The 21,115-nt window shown below is 46.1% G+C and overlaps 1 protein-coding gene across 3 annotated transcripts in view; it reads left to right on the plus strand.

Moving 5' to 3' along the window:
- LOC139234144 (sorting nexin-27-like) overlaps positions 1 to 21,115 on the plus strand; it is a 132,671-nt gene that overhangs the window by 75,311 nt on the left and 36,245 nt on the right. For all 3 annotated transcript variants that reach the window (XM_070865126.1, XM_070865128.1, XM_070865129.1), the window contains exon 4: positions 19,386 to 19,450. In XM_070865126.1, coding sequence (XP_070721227.1) covers positions 19,386 to 19,450 — 65 coding nt within the window. The remainder of the gene's footprint in view (positions 1 to 19,385; positions 19,451 to 21,115) is intronic.

The following is a 21,115-nucleotide window of genomic DNA, read 5'->3' on the forward strand; positions in this document are numbered from 1 at the left end:
CTTCCTGCAGCATGGCCCCTAATGACTGGTGCTGCAGATCAAATTAAGTATAGCATTAGAAATGAGCAGCAATGTGTTATGAATAAAGTGAATTCACCCAATGTAAAGACATGCGATCCCTGCACGGGACTCTATCCTTGTCTGTCTCTCCTGCTTTGACAACAAGCCTGTATCCCTTTACTTTCTGAATCTGAAATTGTCCATTGTTTCAACCAAGTCCACGTTCACATTGAATCTTCAGTGTGAACTGATAGCCACGCATTAAATGTAATGTCAGCAAAGAACCTAAACTGGTAGAACATCTGAAATCCGGAGTTCTAAATACCGGAATAGTCTGAAAACCAGACACTGTGCAGATTGCAAGAATCGTTGTCCAGAATCTGGAAATATTTCTCAAACTAGACTTTTAAGCTGTACATAGCTTTTTCCAAACATGTATCCAAAGAAATACGCAGCCCGGCCTGGCCTCGATTTTTGCCAGATTCGGGCCGTCTGATTGTAATGCTCCGAAATCCGGAAATTCACGAAAGTCAGCCAAAGGCTTTCCGGATTCGAGACGTCAGATTGTCTCAAATCCAGAAACGCAGGTTGTACCCCTCCAGTCCGGGACACTCTAATCCGGAAACATCTGTGATTCGGCATTAGTTGGGCCTGAGGAAGAGGAGGGTTTATTTTATTTTAAGTTTTGATTGGCTGGAGTGGCTGTCAATCGAATTATGTCGGTACTCCATTCAGACTTGGTAATCGAGGAGAAGAGGGAGGTCAGAACTTGCCCTGGATTGGCGGTACAGTCGAGGCTGAATGGGGCCCAAGCTGCATATCTGCACTGTTTCAAAGTTGTTAAAGCAGCTTTAATTTTCTTAGTAAAACATGACAGTGGGTAAAGACATTCAGATGTGTGTTTGGCGTTTGACAGCCATTCCAGCCGATCAGTGAGTGCGATCGGCTGAGGGAGCCGCCCACAGACTGCCCGCACACGCGCGCGCGCATGCACACTCGGGAGCCTGGCGGTCAAGTCCCGAGGGTGCCGGACCAGAGAGGTCCAACTGTACCCGAAAATCGTCCACGAGGTTTCTGGATTCAGGGCGTCAGATTTTCTTCCACGAAATCCGGAAATACCCGAAACTTGGCCCAGGGATTTCCGGATTCGGGACATCGGATTTCTTCTCCGAAATCTGGAAAAACCCGAAAACTGGAATGGCCTCGGTCCCGAGGTTTCCAGTTTCAGGACGTTATACCTGATTTAAAACAACCATTCCATAAATTATGGTTTTGATCCTACCCATTTATTCTCATTGAGGAAAAGCTTGAGATTGTATGTATTTATATGTGTATACATACATGCACAAGTGTGCATAATCAGGCTGGAGGAATCATTTGGAGTTTACCTTGATATTTAATGGAGATCCAAATATTTATACAAAACTTTCCCTCAAGAATGATGTACACACTTCAGTGTCTCTGCTGGAAATGGATGTGTCGATGTCGAGTGAGGATAAGGTCAAGAACTGCAGATGTTCCTCGAGCTCTCGCATGAGGAATGAATGGGTGCTTTGGCAAGGTACAGAAGTCACTACTGTTGAATAGTTTCCCCGCATGTGTCTGGGGCAGTGGGAGAAGATAAAGGACTTCTGAAAAATCCTTACTGGATTGGTAAAATTAATTTGCCTGCTCCAATTTCCACCTCAGTGCCTTTCCACCATCTACAAGGCACAAGTCAGGAGTGTGATGGGATACTCTCCACTTGCCTGGATGAGTGCAGCTCTAACAACACAAGAAGCTCGACACCATCCAGTACAAAGCAGCCCGCTTGATCGGCACCCCATCCACCAACTTCAACATTTACTCCCTTCACCACCGGCGCACCGTGGCTACAGTGTGTACCATCTACAAGATGCACTGCAGCAACTCGCCAAGGCTTCTTCGGCAGCACCTCCCAAACCCGTGACCTCTACCACCTAGAAGGACGAGGGCAGCAGGCTCATGGGAACACCATGTTTCCCTTCAAGTCGCACGCCATTCTGACTTGGAAATATATCGCCCTTCCTTCGTCGTCGCTGGGTCAAAGTCCTGGAACTCCCTCCCTAAAAGCACTGTGGGAGCACCTTCACCACACGTACTGCAGCGGTTCAAGGCGGCGGCTCACCACCACCTTCTCGAGGGTAATTAGGGATGGACAATAAATGCCAGCGGCGCCCACATCCCGGAATTAATTTTTTTAAATTTTCCAACGCGTGTATTTCTAAGTCGTCATTTGAGGTAAAGCACCCACTTAATAAGTACATATGAAATAGGAGTAGGCCATAAGGCCCCTCGAGCCTGATCCGCCATTCAATAAGATCATGGCTGATCTGATCATGGACTCAGCTCCGCTTCCCCGCCTGCTCCCCATAACCCCTTATCCTCTTATTGTTTAAGAAACTGTCTATTTCTGTCTTAAATTTATTTAATGTCCCAGCTTCCACAGCACTCTGAGGCAGCAAATTCCATGGATTCACAATTCTCAGAGAAGAAATTTCTCCTCATCTCAGTTCTAAATGGGCGGTCCCTTATTCTAAGATCGCCTTGTTCGAGTCTTCCCCCACCAGTGGAAACATCCTCTCTGCATCCACCTTGTCAAGCCCCCTCATAATCTTACACGTTTCTATAAGATCACCTCTCATTCTTCTGAATTCCAATGAGTAGAGGCCCAACCTGCTCAACCTTTCCTCATAAGTCAACCACCTCATTCCTGGAATCAACCCAGTGAACCTTCTTTGAACTGCCTCCAAAGCAAGTATATCCTTTCGTAAATATGGAAACCGAAATGCAGTATTCCAGATGTGGCCTCACCAATACCCTGTATAGCTGTAGCAAGATGTCCCTGTTTTTATACTCCATCCCCTTTGCAACAAAGGTTAAGATTCCATCACCACACTGCTGATTGATGACCTGCAGATGAGTAGCTTTAAATTTTGGATGTTCCACATGGATGCAAGATGTACTCTAACTCTATAAAAAGTGAAGGGACCTGTGCCTGTGGCTCAGTCTTTACATCGTCTCCCTCACTGAGGTACTTAATAAGTTATTCCTGAAGCTGAAGGACCATCACGAGTCTTGAGCACTGTGCTGTGCAGATGTTGCCTCAGTGCTAGAATATGAAATGAATGCAGAAAAGCCTGTCAGTTTAGTAAACCTCAGAATTAGGAGCCAGGCGCAGGTCATTCGGCCCCTCGAGCCTGCTCCACCATTCAGTAAGACCATGGCTGATCTTCTACCTTAACTCCACTTTCCTGCACTGTCCCCAAATCCCTTGATTGCCTTAATATCCAAAAACCTAGCGATCTCTGTCTTGAATATACTCAACGACTGAGCCTCCACAGCCCTCTGGGATAGAGAATGCCAAAGATTCACCACCCTCTGAGTGAAGAAATTCCTCCTCATCTCAGTCCTAAATGGTCGGCCCCTTATTCTGAGACTGTGATCCCTGGTTCTGGACTCCCCAGCCTGGGGGAAACATCCTCCCTGCATCTACTCTGTCAAGCCTTGTAAGAATTTTGTATGTTTCAATGAGATCATCTCTCATTTTTCTAAACTCTCGAATATCGGCCTAATCTGCTCAATCCCTCCTCATAAGACAATCCCCCCATCCCAGGAATTAGTCTGGTGAACCTTCTGTGCACTCCCTCAGTGGTTATGTAGCTGCCAATTTTATTTTTTGGATAACTCTGGCATTTTGCTTCCAAACTGGTAACTGTAGCTGCTATCTGACCAGTTGCATTCTAAGCTGAGCATAAGGCACTTGATTTGAATAAAATAACATTTTACAATTGAAAAGTTGACCGAGGGTACAAGAAATGTCAACATGATTGTGATTATATTATTGTCCATTGAAGGGATTCTCCCTCATTTTCCCAATGTTAGTTTTTTACTATCTTGTTCCTGCACCCAACGAACTTTAGTATAGGGGCAACGCCTCGATTTTAAAATTCTCATTCTTGTTTTCAAATCCTTCATTGCCCTCCCTCTCCCAATCTCTCTAGCCTCCTCCAACCCTAGAACCTTCCGAGATCTCTGCACTCCTCCAAATCTGGGCTCTTGCGCATCCCAGATTTTCATTGCTCCACCATTGGCAGCCGTGCTTTCTTCTGCCTGGATCTTGAGCTCTGGAATTTCCCTCCCTAAACCCCTCCGCCTCTATAACTCTCAAGATGCTGCTTAAAACCTCCCGCTTTAGCACCTTTGCTCGGTGCCAAATTTTTGTTTGACACTCCTGTGAAGCACCATGGGACATTTTGCTACATTAAAGGCTCTATATAAATACAAGTTGTTGTGCGTAGAGCGGCTGATGGCCACTTGACCGTGTGTCATTTGCTCGATATTAGCAATAGCGCGTACGTATCTGCGTGTCTGACCTTTGAGACATCTTTTTTTTGCTTTTATTAAATAGTCAAGGGCCTTTATACCCAATTAAATGAAGTGGAAAAACTGGAGAATAAGGATATTCACTTGCACCCTGTTTTAGACCAATAAAGATGTTATCTTTACAGTTTTTCACACTCCTGCTCTGTCCCCCACAAAGGAATTAAAGGATTGATATTCCCATAGGAACAGGAGGAAGCGTTTCAGCCCCTCAGACCTGCGTTGTCATTCGGTTAGATCATGGCTGATCTGTACCTCAACTCCATTGGTGCTGCACACCTCTGGAATGCTGCTCCCAAGCACTTTGGTAGATCATCATTCATTGAGTTAGACATTTCCAGAGCCTCTGATTTGGCTTCCCACCAAAGCTATATTCATGATCCATTGACTCTGGATCAGTTCCTATGGAGTGGAGGGTAGCCAATGTAACCCCACTTTTTAAAAAAGGAGGGAGAGAGAAAACAGGGAATTACAGACCGGTCAGCCTGACATCGGTAGTGGGTAAAATGATGGAATCAATTATTAAGGATGTCATCGCAGTGCATTTGGAAAGAGGTAATATGATGGGTCCAAGCCAGCATGGATTTGTGAAAGGGAAATCATGCTTGACAAATCTTCTGGAATTTTTTGAGGATGTTTCCAGTAGAGTGGACAAGGGAGAACCAGTTGATGTGGTATATTTGGACTTTCAGAAGGCTTTCGACAAGGTCCCACACAAGAGATTAATGTGCAAAGTTAAAGCACATGGGATTGGGGGTAGTGTGCTGACATGGATTGAGAACTGGTTGTCAGACAGGAAGCAAAGAGTAGGAGTAAATGGGGACTTTTCAGAATGGCAGGCAGTGACTAGTGGGGTACTGCAAGGTTCTGTGCTGGGGCCCCAGCTGTTTACACTGTACATTAATGATTTAGACGAGGGGATTAAATGTAGTATCTCCAAATTTGCGGATGACACTAAGTTGGGTGGCTGTGTGAGCTGCAAGGAGGATTCTATGAGGCTGCAGAGCGACTTGGATAGGTTAGGTGAGTGGGCAAATGCATGGCAGATGAAGTATAATGTGGATAAATGTGAGGTTATCCACTTTGGTGGTAAAAACAGAGAGACAGACTATTATCTGAATGGTGACAGATTAGGAAAAGGGCAGGTGCAAAGAGACCTGGGTGTCATGGTACATCAGTCATTGAAGGTTGGCATGCAGGTACAGCAGGCGGTTAAGAAAGCAAATGGCATGTTGGCCTTCATAGCGAGGGGATTTGAGTACAAGGGCAGGGAGGTGTTGCTACACTTGTACAGGGCCTTGGTGAGGCCACACCTGGAGTATTGTGTACAGTTTTGGTCTCCTAACCTGAGGAAGGACATTCTTGCTATTGAGGGAGTGCAGCGAAGGTTCACCAGACTGATTCCCGGGATGGCGGGACTGACCTATCAAGAAAGACTGGATCAACTGGGCTTGTATTCACTGGAGTTCAGAAGAATGAGAGGGGACCTCATAGAAACGTTTAAAATTCTGACGGGGTTAGACAGGTTAGATGCAGGAAGAATGTTCCCAATGTTGGGGAAGTCCAGAACCAGGGGACACAGTCTAAGGATAAGGGGGAAGCCATTTAGGACCGAGATGAGGAGGAATTTCTTCACCCAGAGAGTGGTGAACCTGTGGAATTCTCTACCACAGAAAGTTGTTGAGGCCAATTCACTAAATATATTCAAAAAGGAGTTAGATGAAGTCCTTACTACTAGGGGAATCAAGGGGTATGGTGAGAAAGCAGGAATGGGGTACTGAAGTTGCATGTTCAGCCATGAACTCATTGAATGGCGGTGCAGGCTAGAAGGGCCGAATGGCCTACTCCTGCACCTATTTTCTATGTTTCTATGGTTCTGTCGTGTTCTCTCAAATCTTCTCAGTCATAGGTCCTTGACTTTACTCATTGTGGGTGGGGCGGGTTGGGGCTCCCTAGGGGTCTTTCTGCTGCTGCTCTTTCATACGTGATCTTATCCACCATCATTCAGCCTCGTCACTCGCTGCTGGTGATTCCACTTTTTGCTCATCAACTTCCATAAGATCACCCTCGGTGATTAAAACCACCACACATTTTATCGTGCAATAGCTTAACATTACAGCATAACCCCCTTCGTGGTCTCTGGGCGAATGAAAATCACATTTTACATTACTTCAAAGATAGCTTCTTTGTCTTTTGCAAGTCTAAACCACAACTCTGATTTCACCTTCAGGCCTTCTCCATCCATTGATATTCTTGACACTGCTGTTAATTTTTTCTTTTGCTGTTTAAGTAGTCTAAGCCAGAGAGTGTAGTAGTTACTCTGCTGTTTTCTGAAGTCAATGAAGATCATACAGAAATGGGAGTGAAAAGAGTCCTCCGTTTGATCTTTGAACGCTGCGGAATTGGAAAGTGGTCTGAGATGCTGACCCCAAAGAATAACTCGAGTTAAGCCCCCAAAAACATAATGGAGGGGTTGCAGCTATGAAGAGAACTAGAAGCTAGGGCGGAGAAGGTTGCAGGGCTGGACTGATCAAGATCTTCAAACTTCGGAAAGATAGTTAGGTTAAATAGTGATATTTCCATCAGCCGACGGGATGGTAACCAGTGAGTACAAATTAAGGTGCTCACGGAATTGAAGGGGAAGTTAGAAAAAATGCATTAACGCAGAGGGTCGTTGGAATGTGGAGTTTCCCGGGCACAAACTGTTTTTAAAGAGTCCATGAATTTGTTTGAAAGGTAATTAGACAGTTGCGTAAACAAGAGGAATATTAAAGGCTTGTAGGGAGTTATCAGAAGAATGGGATTAGACCAAGTGGCCAATGGGGATAATAAAACATTGATCGACTTGATGGACTGAATGGCTGTTTCAGTGCTCTGACTCTTAAGGGCATTCCTACTTTGGTCTCTTCAGTATTTTTGAATGAAATATAATTTTTCGCTGACATGCACTCGCCTTTGGTAATATATATGTAGACTTGCATTTGTATAGCACCTTTCATGACCACCGGACGTCTCAAAGCGCTTTACAGCCAATGAAATACTTTTTGGAAATGTAGTCACTGTTGCAATGTGGGAAACGCGCAGCCAATTTGCGCACAAGCAAGCTCTACGGCCTTTGACATGGTCGACCACGTCATATTCCTTTGCTGTCCCGCTCTCGCCCATCACCTCGTAGCTAGAGAATCTCCAGTAATGGCTTCTCGTCTCTCCTACAAAGATCTCTGGTCCCCCTCCACTTCCTCATCTACATGCTGTGCTTTGTGATACGATCAGCAGGGTCAGCTTCCACATGTGCATTGATTATGCCTAGCTCAATCACCCCAGCACCCCTCGATGGCTCCACTGGTTCTGTGCTGCCGTGCTGCTTGTCCAACATCTGGTCTTGGGTGAGCAGTCATTTTCTCCAGCTAATTGTTGAGGTGTCCAAATCCACCATCCTAGGCCTCCACCTCAACCTCTGCAGCCTATTGACTCCATCCCTTTTTCTGTCCACTTTTGCCGACTGCTTGTAATCTTGCCGTTCTGTTTGATCCCGAACTAATCTTCCCACCCCATAGATTCTCCATCACAAAAACGCCTGCTTCTATCTCTACGTCTGCTCATCTGTCGCTGAAATTCTCGTAGATGTCCTTTGCCACCTCCAGACTTGATTGTTCCAGTGCTCACCTGGTCGGCTTCCCATTCTCCACCCCCCCACCCCCCCAAATAAATTTCAGCTCATCTAAAACTCAACTGCCCGTATCCTATCCTGCACCTTCCTGCTCTCCTATCGCCCGTGTATTCGCTCCTGGTTTCTCCTCTTCCAGCCCTTCCACCGATGCCTCAACTTCTCATTCTTGTATTTAAATCCCTCCATGGTCTTTGAACTGTTTCGGATGAGATCTTAAGCCGAGGCCCTGCCTGCCTCAGGTGGACGTAAAAAAATCCCACGGCATTATTTCGAAGAAGAGCAGAGGAGTTATCCCGGGTGTCCTGGCCAATATTTATCCCTCAATCAACATAAAAAAAAAGATTATCTGGACATTATCACATGGCTGTTGTGGGAGCTTGATGTGCACAAATTGGCTGCTGTGTTTCCCACAGGGACTACACTTCAAAAGTACTTCATTGGCTCTAAAGCACTTAGAGACATCCGGTGGTTGTGAAAGGCGCTATATAAATGCAAGTCTTTTTATTTCTTCTCTCTGTTTCCTCAATCTTGTATTGATGCCTATTTGAGGTTTGCAACAAAAAAAAAATCAAGCAGAGACTTTCATGGCTGACAGAATCTAGTCCTGGTTGAGCTGCTCCTTTATCTTTCCAATTTAATACGAATTATCTGGAGAATTGTTCTTCCAACCTTTGCTCGGGAGATGTGTTTGAAGGGAGCGATTCAGATGCACATCGAAGGGGTCCGCTCTGCCCGCTTTGATTAAGGCGAAGCAAATTGAAGTTAATTTCTGCACTGCATTGCTGAACACGACCAAGTCAGCAGTTTTTCGCTGACAGAATGTTGCATGGAGGACGTTCTAATTCATCATTCAAGATGTGCCGATAATCCCAGTGAATGTCCTTCAAGGACTAGTTTCAATAGTTGTTTTGTTTCTTTATATAGGAGAGATTTTTTAGCTGAAGTGTCTCTCCAAGATAAACCTATCTTTAGAATATAAAGTCTGAAGTGGTTTGAAAGCTCACTGCTCGCTTTCAGTTCTGTTTGTTGGGGGGGTGGGGGGGGGGGAGACTTTTCTTGGTGCTATTTAAGATGAGTATGTCAGCACTGGAGACTGGGACACTTTTTACAAAGTATTTATTTCCTCGTTAGTTTTCTCTCTTTTTCTCTCTCTCTCTCTCTCTCTCTCTCTCTTTCTCTCTCTTTCTCTCTCTTTCTCTCTTTCTTTTTTCCTCTTTTCTCTTTTTTTTCTCTCTCCTTTTTCCTCTTTTTTCCCTCCCCCTTTTTTTTTCCCTCCCCCTTTTTTTTTCCCTCCCCCTCTTTTTTTCCCTCCCCCTCTTTTTTTCCCTCCCCCTCTTTTTTTCCCTCCCCCTCTTTTTTTCCCTCCCCCTCTTTTTTTCCCTCCCCCTCTTTTTTTCCCTCCCCCTCTTTTTTTCCCTCCCCCTCTTTTTTTCCCTCCCCCTCTTTTTTTCCCTCCCCCTCTTTTTTTCCCTCCCCCTCTTTTTTTCCCTCCCCCTCTTTTTTTTCCCTCCCCCTCTTTTTTTTCCCTCCCCCTCTTTTTTTTCCCTCCCCCTCTTTTTTTCCCTCCCCCTCTTTTTTTCCCTCCCCCTCTTTTTTTCCCTCCCCCTCTTTTTTTTCCCTCCCCCTCTTTTTTTTCCCTCCCCCTCTTTTTTTTCCCTCCCCCTCTTTTTTTTCCCTCCCCCTCTTTTTTTTCCCTCCCCCTCTTTTTTTTCCCTCCCCCTCTTTTTTTTCCCTCCCCCTCTTTTTTTTCCCTCCCCCTCTTTTTTTTCCCTCCCCCTCTTTTTTTTCCCTCCCCCTCTTTTTTTTCCCTCCCCCTCTTTTTTTTCCCTCCCCCTCTTTTTTTTCCCTCCCCCTCTTTTTTTTCCCTCCCCCTCTTTTTTTCCCTCCCCCTCTTTTTTTTCCCTCCTCCTTTTTTTCCCTCCCCCTCTTTTTTTTTCTCTCTCTCTCTCCTTTTTTCTCTCTCCTTTTTTCTCTCTCTCCTTTTTCTCTCTCTCTCTCTCTCTCTCTCTCCTTTTTCTCTCTCTCTCTCTCTCTCCTTTTTCTCTCTCTCTCTCTCTCTCTCTCTCTTTCTCTCCTTTTCCTTCTCTCGCTCTCTCTCTCTCTCTCTCTCTCTTCTCCCCCCCCCCCCCCCCCCCCCAATATACACATCGATCATTTGCAGGGGTACAACATTACTGGCACTGTCCATGAGTGGAGCTGAGTCCATGATCAGATCAGCCATGATCTTATTGAATGGCGGAGCAGGCTCGAGGGGCCGTATGGCCTACTCCTGTTCCCTGCCCGCTCCCCATAACCCTTTACTCCCTTATCGCTCAAAAATCTGTCTGTCTCTGCCTTAAATATATTCAATGACCCAGCCTCCACAGCTCTCTTCCTTTGGAGTACTGTCAATTTGAACAACTCTATAGAAATAGATAGAGGTGGCCACTCTGCAACTGTCCATTTGAACATTTATCAGGATGATGGCAAGTGATTTTTATTTGACAGATCAAATCTTAAGATTAATTTCTCGTGTTTTCTGTGACCCCCCACTGCCTGAATTTATTTAATATTTAGTTGTCGCGGTTCATCGGAAGAAAACCTGACTTTGTTTTCCACGTGCCATCCATTCCTGGTACATGTCTGAATGTCTGACATTCATATTGAATGTATTTGTATCCTCCTGTCAGGTTTCGGCCCGGAGTGGATAAACTGCTTTTCCTTTCTCGAGAAAGATGTCAGCTACTTTCAGCAGAAGCAGGGTCCAGCTTTTTTTTTAAAGCCAATAGTTATCAGGTTAGATAGCCATCCTCTACCTGCTGCTGAAACCCTGAGCATGCATAAGAACATAAGAAATAGGAGCAGGAGTAGGCCATTTGGCCCCTCGAGCCTGCTCTGCCATTCAATGAGATCGTGGCTGATCTGGTCTCCACTTCCCTGCCCGCTCCCTATAACTCTTGACACAAATTTCAAAAATCTATTGCGCCACCTTGAATATATTCAATGCCCCAGCCTCCACAGCTCCCTGGGGTAGGAAATTCCAAAGATTCACGAACTTCAGAGAAGAAATTCTTCCTCATCTTGGTTTTAAATGGGCAACCCCTTATTCTGAAACTATGCCCCCTAGTTCTAGATTCCCTCACAAGGGGAAACATCCTCTCTGCATCTACCCTGCCAAGCCCCCTCATTTGTTACCTCCAGACTCAATTATTCCAATGGACTCCTGGCTGGCTCCCAGCTTGCATCTTCTGTAAGCTTTAGCTCATCCAAAACTCTGCGACCTGTTTTCCCAACACGCTCCAAGTCCCGCTCGCCCATCGCCCCCTGTGCTCTAGATCCAGCAACGCCTCCATTTTAAAATTCTCATCATGGTTTTCAAATCCCTCTACGGCCTTGCCCTGACCTATTTCTGTAACCTCCTCCAGTCCTACAACTCTCAGATCTCTGCTCTTCCAATTCTCACCTCTTGTGCATCTCTATATTCCTTCACTCCACCTTTGGTGGCCGTACCTTCAGCTGCCTAGGCCCGAATTCCCTCCCTAAAACCTAAATCTCTTATCTCCAACGTCACTCCTTAAAGCCTACCTCCTGTCCCAATATCGCTATGTGACTCGGTGTCAAAATCTGTCTGATGTTCCTGTGAAGCGCTTTGGAGCTTTTTACTATGTTAAAGGTGTTTATATAAATGCAAGTTGTTGTTGCCCCTCCAAATTCAAATGAAGCCATGATCTGTGTGTCTACCTTTCTCTAGCTCAGTAAAGACTTTCATCATCGAGGAAGACTTGCATCCACTCTTAGTATGCGTTCTTAGGTGGCTGAACAGTCCAATACGAGAACCACATTCTCTGTCACAGGTGGGACAGACAGTGGTTGAAGGAAAGGGTGGGCAGGGAGCCTGGTTTTCCGCACACTCCTTCCGCTGCCTGCGCTTGATTTCTGCATGCTCTCGGCGATGATACTCGGAGCTCAGCGCCCTCCCGGATGCACTTCCTCCACTTCGGGCGGTCTATGGCCAGGGACTCCCAGGTGTTAATGGGGATGTCTCACTTTATCAGGGAGGCTTTGAGGGTGTCCTTGTAATGTTTGCTCTGCCCACCTTTGGCTCGTTTGCCGTGGACGAGTTGCGAGTCCTCACTGCACAGCAATGCCCCCTAGTCATCAAGATCCATGGCGCAGTCCTGGACAACATGGACCACTTCCCCTATTTCGGGAGCCTCCTATCAACAAGAGCAGGCATTGACGATGAGATCCATCACCGCCTCCAGTTCGCCAGTGCAGCCTTCGGCTGCCTGAGGAAAAGAGTGTGTTTGAAGACCAATCCCTCAAAACTGGCACCAAGCTCATGGTCTACAGGGCCGTAGTAATACCCGCTCTCCTGTATGGCTCAGAGCCGTGGACCATGTAGAGTAGACACCGCAAGTCGCTGGAGAAATACCACCAGCGATATCTCCGCAAGATCCTGCAAATTTCCTGGGAGGACAGATGCACAAACGTTAGCGTCCTCGTCCAGGCATTGAAGCACTGACCACAGTTGATCAGCTCCGCTGGGTAGGTCACGTAGGTCGCATGCCAGACACGAGACTCCCAAAGTAAAGACTTTATAGTAATGCTGTTGACGCTGGCCAGGCCAATGGTATTTGAGAAGTCGTGTCAGAGGGGTTATCCATTCAGCCTGTGTCCCACAGTCGAGAAAATATCGTGCAGGTTTGAGGGATGTCTGTGTTGGACTGTCCCGTCCAATTATTTTAATACATGAGGGGAAAATCTCAACCCATTGGAGCTTAGCCATAAAATCTTTTTTTGTTGATGAAAAGACCTCGTCCTTCTCTTCACTTGCACAAGCCGATTTGGCTTCCTCAATAAGTGGTCATTGCTTCAATAGTTAATTATGAGAAATGCTTCCATTTTTTAGGACCCCAATTTCTAGACTGCAATAAAAATAATCGACGTGTTGATGACGTGTAACGCTGCATTCGCTCAATAGGGTCACTGACAACATGGTGCTCTTACTGATGTACTGGCCAATATTTATCCCTCATCCAACATCACAAAAAAAAATGCCGCGAATATACAGTCTCCAGAGAATACAACCATTACACCAGCAAAGACATGCCGATCCAGGCCTACATGAACAACTTACCACCAACCCGTCTCAAATCTAGAAGGCCATTTTGGACCGTCGCCAAAGCCCTTCAGCGGTCTCCCCTCAGCCTCGATGACCGACGGTGAAATGCTTGGAAGAACTGTGACATACGGAATGGATTCCTTAGAGGGCCCCACAGTACAACCTGAAGGATCAAACTTTCCTCACAAACAGTGGACACCCATCAACCGCCTCAGAACCGGTCACGGTCGATGCTGCCACCTTCTCCAAGTGGAAGATTAAAGCATCCCCATCATGTGACTGTGGAGCTCCTAATCAGACCCTGGAGCACATCATCAAGCACTGCCCTCCGAGGGAATTCACAGGCAGCCTACAGGATATCCACGCTGTTACACCGGAAGCTTTGGCCTGGATATCCAACTTGGATATTGACGTTTGATTTGCTTTGCTACTACATACGGAAGAATATGACTTCAAAAAACAGTATACTTGTTTGTGGGAGCTTGCTGTGTGCAATTTGGCTGGCACATTACCTACATTACGTCAGTGATTACACTTCAAAGTAAAAATTGGCTGTAAAGTGCTGTATAAATGCAATCTTTATTTCCTTTTACTGTTTATCTTCAATTGGATTAATTGATTTAGTTCTGGGTGTTATTTTTAACTTCTCTTCCTTTTTCCATTCCTCTCTTTGAAAGAATTCAATCAGATTTTTATCGGAATCCTTTTGGTGAAGAATATGCGCTGGTGAAGGTGAATTGATTAGGAACCAGCATGAATTTGGAAGCATAGGATCCTGCCTGTTAATTCAGCTTGATTTATTCAAAAATGTTGGATAAATTGTGGCCCTCCCCATGATGTAGTTTATCTGTCACCGGAAGTAACTACATTTCTCAGGGGGGAGCATGGTACTGAATCAGGACTTGGATTAAACAAATGGGAAACGTGGAGTACCTGTGAGAAGAGTTATGTCAGAATGGGGTCTCGAAGGGGACCCTGGGAGGGACGGGTGATTTCCGTATTCTCAACGGCTGGACAATGTGAGCAAGCGATTCAGAAAAGCAAGTTGCGTCCGTTGGTGGTTGCGGGCCTCCACGGTTGGAACAGTGTGTCTAATTCTGATCATTGCATTTCCCTATTGCTTGCCATGCATTCTTTGTGGTGCAGGGAAGAGCAAGGAAACTGAATCAGAATGCAAAGAAGAGGAGCTAAGGATAGGACGACAAACTGGAGTCTATAAAGAAGGTAGTTGAAGATCTTCAAGCTGCACAAAATATTAAATAGTGCAGAGCTGAAACAACAACTTGTATTTATATAGCGCCTTTAATGTAGGGAAACGTCCCAAGGTGCTTCACAGGAGTATTAGGAGATAAAAATTTGACACCGAGCCGCATAAGTTGAAATTAGCGCAGGTAAAGAGGTAGGTTTTAAGGAGCGTCTTGAAGGAAGAGAGAGGTGGAGAGGTTTAGGCAGGGAGTTCCAGAGCTTGGGGCCTAGGCAACAGAAGGCACGGCCACCAATGGTGGAGCGATTAGAATCTCGGATGCTCGAGGGCAGAATTAGAGGGGCGCAGACATTTTGGGGGTTGTGGGGCTGAAGAAGATTACAGAGATAGGGATGGATTTGAAAACAAGGAGGAGAACTTCAGATTAAGCCCGGAAGTAGGATATAGGGATGTCCTATAAAATTAGTGGGAACTCACTTTGAAACAGAATTTCTGTACCCAGAATGGTGTGTTAGGAACGATCTGCCAGGTGGGATTGTGAAGATAAACACATTTTAGGACCTTCAGAAGCGAGTCAAGTGCTATACTGAGAAAATAAGGGCACTAACTGGATGAGATTTGATGGGCCGATGGGCGTTTTCTCTTCCTTGACCGATGTCGTTGATTGGGCGTGTTAGGAAGGAGTTTTGGGTTGAGTGAATGCTCTGATGCCTAACTTAGAACATAAGAATTAGAAGCAGGAGTCGGCCATTCGGCCCTTCGAACCTGCTCCATCATTCAATCCGATCACAGCTGATCTTCTACCTCAACTCCACTCCCTAGCCCTTGATTCCCTCAATATCCAAAAATCTATCCATCTCCATCTTGAATATACTCAAAAGACTGAGCCTCCACAGCCCTCGGTGGAGAATTCCAAAGATTCACCACCCTCTGAGTGAAGAAGTTTCTCCTCATCTTAGTCCCAAATGGCTGACCCCTTATTCTGAGACAAACCGCATCTTGGCTCAATTCCCATCCAATGGGCTTTTTATAGAAAAGGTGTGTTGACCTCCCGTGTCGAGCGGTGGTACGTCTGGATGCTGCACGATCGTGTTGCCCAAACCTTGAGGCAATTTAGTGTAAATGAGGCAAAACTGTGCTGAGCATCCGAGACTTGGACCTTCCTTTCTCTGTCCAGTTACATCAATGCAGCACCTTCTCTGAATGCAGTTCTATTAAGGTCAACTGAAGTGCACATTGTGTTGATGCCTGGTGTGAGAGTACAGTCAAGATTGTTGGCCATGCGTCATTGCTGCTGCATTCATGAGGTATTTTAGTCTCCTACACTGAGAATAATGGTAATCACTGCAATGATATGGCACTGTGATGACTTGTGTTATCACACCATGCTACGATAGTGCTCTGCATCTTGTACCATTCATCACAATAATATCTGGGTAAGCTGCTGTAATTGACGTGGCCGTGAAGCTTTCTCTGGGAGTGGAGAAGGTGCTTTAGTTGGCGTTTCTTTTGCAAGATCACGTCTTATCGAGCTAATGAAAGGCCAAGCTTGTGCAGTGCAAATGAGCGAATGCAATGACAAGTCAGGAGAGGGGGATAATGAGTCTGCTGCCAAGTTGTCTGGTCTGTAGAGGGATGGAATGCACAAACTGAGGGTCAGATTACTCCCGACACCTCGTGAAGCTGCCACTCTGACAGTTCTGCAGTTTCTTTGGGCCCAAGTTTCCACATGATTTGCGCCTGATTTTTAGGAGCAACTGGTGGAGAACGGACTATCTTAGAAATCGCAATTCTCCACATTTTTTTTCCTGCAGTTCTAGTGAGGTAGAACAGTTCTACTTTGGAACAGAATTTTTTCTTCAAAAGGGGGCGTGTCCGGCCACTGACGCCTGATTTCAAAGTTTCCACAGTGAAAACGTACTCCAAACTAAAGTAGAATGGAGCAAGTGAAGATTTTTGTCGAACTGAAAAAACCTGTTCTACACATTAAAAAAATCAGGCGCAGGTTACAAATTAGGCGTCCAGAACGAGGTGGGGGGGAGAAAGGGAAGTCATTAAATTCTACAATCAGTCTTTATTTATACTTCTACAAATATTATACAAATAAATCCAACCTGAATAAACATTTATAAGCAAAGAAAAGATTAAATAACCCATCTTCCTACCTGTGTGAAAGTGCTTCAGCCATCGTTCGTTGCCGCGGGGGGTGGGGAAGGAAACCGCCGTTTGCCGCCGCGGAGGTTGAGGGAGGGGAAGGAGACAGTGGTTTGTTGCCGCGGAGGGGAGGGAGGGGAAGGAGACAGCGGTTTGTTGCCGCGGAGGGGAGGGAGGGGGAGGAAACTGCCGTTTGTTGCTGTGGAGGGTGGGGGGGGGAGAGGAGACAGTGAGAAGGTTGCAAGAAGCCTCAGTGCTGATGGCAATGTGCTTTTATTAAAAAATGTTCAAAAATTAAACAGCTACAAAGAACTACAAAAATTGTCGAGTGCCAATGTTTTTTTTCACACTGAGCATGCGCGAATGCTCCAACGCGCGCAGCGTTGCCGGCAGGAAAAAAATTAATTTAAATAGTACCAGCCCCCTCCCACTTACAAAATCGGCGCGAGTGTAGTCTCCGCCCCCCCTGGGCGCCGCGCCAAACAAACAAGGAGCTGCAAAGCGCTTGAGAATAGCGCGTTTTTTTTCCGGCGCCGTTTTAGGCGCGAAAAACGGGCGCCCAGCTCGGAAGGGCGCCCGTTTTTTATCCTGTGGAAACTTAGGCCCTTTATTTCTCAAAAGCAAAAGCCAAACTAGGAGTCGTAAACCAGCTGTCAACCCAGTGAGGGAGGCACAGCCCCATGGAGCGACGGGTAGTTTAATTTATTTATAAATCTACATTTTATAATGAATGTGAAATTAAGTCGATGCTGTTTGTTGGTTCTGCTGGGAGCAAAGTGTCTCATTGCCCGTTGAGATTTTTTGAGGAATGGATTAAGAATATTTTCTTGTGCTTTCTGTCCGTGGAGAGAGAAGTGTGAACACACTGGGCCAAAAATTGCGGTCGGAGGCTTCCCGTGTGCGGATGCCTCCGACCAAAAATTTTTTAACAAAAATACCTGGTGGTCCCGGAGGAACGTAGATGTGCGCTCCGAGGCTGAGCTGCACAGTCCAGTGCAGGGGCCCACGTATTCCAGGAATGTGTGCACAGCCTTGGGTCACGTGGGCCGCACCAACCATTGAAAATGGCGCATCCCCACTCAGTAATGGTAAGTTCCGTTTGTGCGGAGATCACGTTTCTATGAATGAGAATACCCCAAAAACACAAAAATTTTAATAAGAAAAACACGTCACATTTAAAAATTAATTGAATTTAATTAAATGTTTCAGACAAAAGGAAATGTTTTGAAATGCTTTAAACATGCTTTAATAGGGGTACAAATAAATTTGCCTTAATGGAAAGGGGTTTTAATATAAAAAATTATTGGTAAATCTTTATTTTTCTATCTTTTAAAACTCTTATGCTGGTAAAAACAGGCAGTACGCCTGCTTTTACCAGGCGTAAAAGTTTGAAGGACGTTCGCTGGGCAAGAGTTGGTCAAGTAGCCCAAATCTCCGCCCGCGCAGTCCCTTCTCCCGAGGATGTGTTGGTTTTGGCACATGCGCATTGCGCACCGAGAACTGGCACTTGCGGGGCCTCTATGGGTGCGTGCGCACACCGTACATGCCCGGAGAGACCGCGATTTTTGGCCCACTATTATCCCAATGCTCTGAGTCCTCACCAATATTTATCACTAAAGCAGATGATTTGGTCATTATCACATTGCTGTTTGTGGGACCTTGCTGTTCGCAAATTGGCTGCTGCATTTCCTACATTACAACAGTGACTGCACTTAAAAGTAGATGTCCTGAGGTTGTGAAAGGTGCTATATAAATGCAAGTTATTTTATTTTCTTTACATTTAGGCTCGGCAGGTTGGAGTCCTGCTGTGTGCAGTGCCATGGAGTAGATAGCTGAAAGTGACTACTTATCTCCCGCAAGCTCTTGGTTTATCTCTGCCACGTTGGAGATGTTCCCAGTGCAGATCAGGTGCCTCAGTTCACTTTATCCCCGAGTTAACAGCATGAGCCTGACTGAAGCGAATTCTTCCTTGTGGTTTTGACGCTGAAAAGATGGGCTGAAAAACTCCTTTGCCCCTTCTCTCCAAAACATTCCAACTCAAGCACCCAATTATCGGGGCCAGAAATCTTAAGGCCCTGATATGTTGAGTATCCAGTCTCGCCTAACTCAAAAGGGAGGTGCCACACCTGGAAATGAATGCTCAGAGGAGGAGGAAATATCTGAGACACAGGAACATCTCCCAGCAGAACTCTGGAGCAGAGGCCTGGGGCCAGGCTGCCTGCCCATAGTCAGTCAAGGAATGGAGTATTGTGTGGGGCATTTCCACGAAAGAAAGACTTGCATTTATCTAGCGCCTTTCATGACCACCGGATGTCTCAAAGCACTTTACAGCCAATGAAGTACTTTTGGAGTGTAGCCACTGTTGTAATGTGGGAAACGCGGCAGCCAATTTGTGCACAGCAAGCTCCCACAAACAGCAATGTGATAATGACCAAATAATCTGTTTTTATGTTGATTGAGGGATAAATATTGGCCAGGACACCGGGGAGAACTCCCCTGCTCCTCTTCGAAATAGTGCCGTGGGATCTTTTCCATCCTGAGAGAGCAGACGGGGCCTCGGTTTAACGTCTCATCTGAAAGATGGCACCTCCAACAATGCAGCACTCCCTCAGCACTGTACTGGGAGTGTTAGCCTAGATTTATGTGCTCAAGTCCCTGGAGTGGGACTTGAACCCACAACCTTCTGACACACAGGTGCGTGTGCTTAACCGCTGAGCCACAGCTGACATTATCGTCCTTGATCTGCAACTCAAGCCATCGAGCTGTGAAGCACGTCCCGACAGTGCCTCCTGAGAGCAGGACTGAGTGGCTGAGCTGTGGTTGTAATGCCCTGTTTGTGCTTTGTTTTGCAGTGTGCTCGGTCAGTGTTCTTGGAGAGAGCGACGTGATGCAGGAGTTCCTGGCTGATTCCAGCGAGGTAAGACTGTGTGAAAAGGGAGGCCAGCTTAGCCTGGGCCAGTTGTATTCAGAGTCCATGTGATCAATATTTAACATTGGAGCAGGAAGAGGCCATCCAGCCTCTCGAGCATGTTCCACCATTTGATTAGATTATGGCTGATCTGTATCTTGACTTCATTTGCCCGCCTTGGTTCCACATTCCTTAATACCATTTCCGAACAAAAATTGAACAATCTCATGATGCTTTCAGTTGACATCCAGTCTCTAAGGAGCGTACTACTTCAAGGCACAGCGTGTGCTGGAGAGCGACGGCTGTGAAGAGGGCGACTGGATTGGACGTCACCAAGGTCCAGGTTGCCTATTGGAGCATGGCCAGGTACAGCAGGAGCGGCAAGTGATCGTGGTGCAACGTGATTGGGGCCCAGGAGAGGCGTGAGTTTGGGGCCCAGAAGAGCCGAGGGCCCAGGGGCAGCACATAAGAACATAAGAACATAAGAACATAAGAATTAGGAACAGGAGTAGGCCATCTAGCCTCTCGAGCCTGCTCCGCCATTCAAAAAGATCATGGCTGATCTGGCCGTGGACTCCGCTCCACTTACCCGCCCGCTCCCCATAACCCTTAATTCCCTTATTGGTTAAAAATCTATCTATCTGTGATTTGAATACATTCAATGAGCTAGCCTCAACTGCTTCCTTGGGCAGAGAATTGCACAGATTCACAACCCTCTGGGAGAAGATATTCCTTCTCAACTCGGTTTTAAATTGGCTCCCCCGTATTTTGAGACTGTGCCCCCTAGTTCTAGTCTCCCCGACCGGTGGAAACAACCTCTCTGCCTCTATCTTGTCTATCCCTTTCATTATTTTAAATGTTTCTATAAGATCACCCCTCATCCTTCTGAACTCCAACAAGTAAAGACCCAGTCTACTCAATCTATCATAAGGTAACCCCCTCATCTCCAGAATCAGCCTAGTGAATCGTCTCTGTACCCCCTCCAAAGCTAGTATATCCTTCCTTAAGTAAGGTGACCAAAACTGCACGCAGTACTCCAGGTGCGGCGTCACCAATACCCTGTGCAGTTGCAGCAGGACCTCCCTGCTTTTGTACTCCATCCCTCTCGCAATGAAGGCCAACATTCCATTCGCCTTCCTGATTACCTGTTGCAACTGCAAACTAACTTTTTGGGATTCATGCACAAGGATCCCCAGGTCCCTCTGCACCGCAGCATGTTGTAATTTCTCCCCATTCAAATAATAATCCCTTTTACTGTTTTTTTTTCCCAAGGTGGATGACCTCACATTTTTCGACATTGTATTCCATCTGCCAAACCTTAGCCCATTCGCTTAACCTATCTAAATCTCCTTGCAGCCTCTCTGTGTCGTCTATGCAACCCGCTTTCCCACTAATCTTTGTGTCATCTGCAAATTTTGTTACACTACACTCTGTCCCCTTTTCCAGATCATCTATGTATATTGTAAACAGTTGTGGTCCCAGCACCGATCCCTGTGGCACACCACTAACCACCGATTTCCAACCCGAAAAGGACCCATTTATCCCGACTCTCTGCTTTCTGTTAGCCAGCCAATTCTTTATCCATGCTAATACATTTCCTCTGACTCCGTGTACCTTTATCTTCTGCAGTAACCTTTTGTGTGGCACCTTATCGAATGCCTTTTGGAAATCTAA

The sequence above is a fragment of the Pristiophorus japonicus genome, chromosome 21 (assembly GCF_044704955.1).
Source record: "Pristiophorus japonicus isolate sPriJap1 chromosome 21, sPriJap1.hap1, whole genome shotgun sequence".
NCBI lineage: Eukaryota > Metazoa > Chordata > Chondrichthyes > Pristiophoridae > Pristiophorus > Pristiophorus japonicus.